The sequence below is a fragment of the Aplysia californica genome, unplaced genomic scaffold, assembly GCF_000002075.1.
Source record: "Aplysia californica isolate F4 #8 unplaced genomic scaffold, AplCal3.0 scaffold00168, whole genome shotgun sequence".
NCBI classification, from domain to species: domain Eukaryota; kingdom Metazoa; phylum Mollusca; class Gastropoda; order Aplysiida; family Aplysiidae; genus Aplysia; species Aplysia californica.
The window spans coordinates 785,635-786,502 of NW_004797438.1; the positions used below are offsets into that span (position 1 = coordinate 785,635).

At 40.7% G+C, this 868-nt stretch overlaps 1 protein-coding gene across 1 annotated transcript in view; it reads right to left on the reverse strand.

Annotated features, from left to right (window-relative positions):
- Nucleotides 1-628: 628 nt before the first annotated feature.
- LOC101845322 overlaps nucleotides 629-868 on the reverse strand; it is a gene marked incomplete at its 3' end in the record, with an annotated part of 8,556 nt that continues 8,316 nt past the window's right edge. The window contains 1 exon segment of the mRNA XM_013082309.1: nucleotides 629-708. Coding sequence (XP_012937763.1) covers nucleotides 629-708 — 80 coding nt within the window.

Here is an 868-nt window from a genome sequence, read left to right on the forward strand (position 1 = left end):
CTTGAATACAAGTCGAGATATTTGCGAATGAAGGGGGTGGGGTCACCTGTTTTCAGAGATAAGATTAGTGAGAAAATGTCCTCCAAAAATTAGTTATTTCCTAATTTAAGAGTCCGTGGTAACTGAAAATGTACATTTTTTGTGCCTTTAATCAACGCTTTTCAGAAAAATCCATACAGAAAAGAGTTTTTTTAATTGGCATGAAAGGTGTTGAGTCAAAAAACAAAAATTGGAAAAAAGTTTCTTCACTTTGAGTATTTTGACGAGAGCCTGATTCCACAACGCTGCCTCACATTTCGACCTAATAATGGTCATTTAGCAAGAGCTTTCTCGATGAAGGCGAAAAAATACCAGTGGGTGGCTGGCGGGTGCTCTGGTGTGGTTTGCTCCTTCTTTTCTACCAAACATATATCAGCCTTATCCCCCTACTTCTTTTTTTATGTGTTTGTTACTCATTGTAACACCTCTAATCTTCGCCACTAATATGGCCGTATTGTACTGCAAGTGCCGTAAAACTCTTACTAAAAAAAACAAAGGAAAAAACAACAAAACAACCACCTTTGAAAAGAAAAGAACCCCCCCCCCAAAAAAACCCCCAAAATATCCAGTAGCGATATGTTTTACTCACCCCTGGGGAGACGCACTGCCAGTACTTGCCACAACAAGTATCGGGGAAACGATTTCCAACATCGAGCTGCGTGCAAGGCCCTGATGGACAGTTAGAGATGAGGCAAAATACATTAATTGTGAAGGTAATGAATTTCTAAAAGAAGGTACATGGGTGGGGGGTGAGAGGGGTGTGGGTGGGGAGGCAAAAAAATAACGAGGTAATGCTCGCACAAGTTTGTAAGTTATGGAGGAGGGAAAA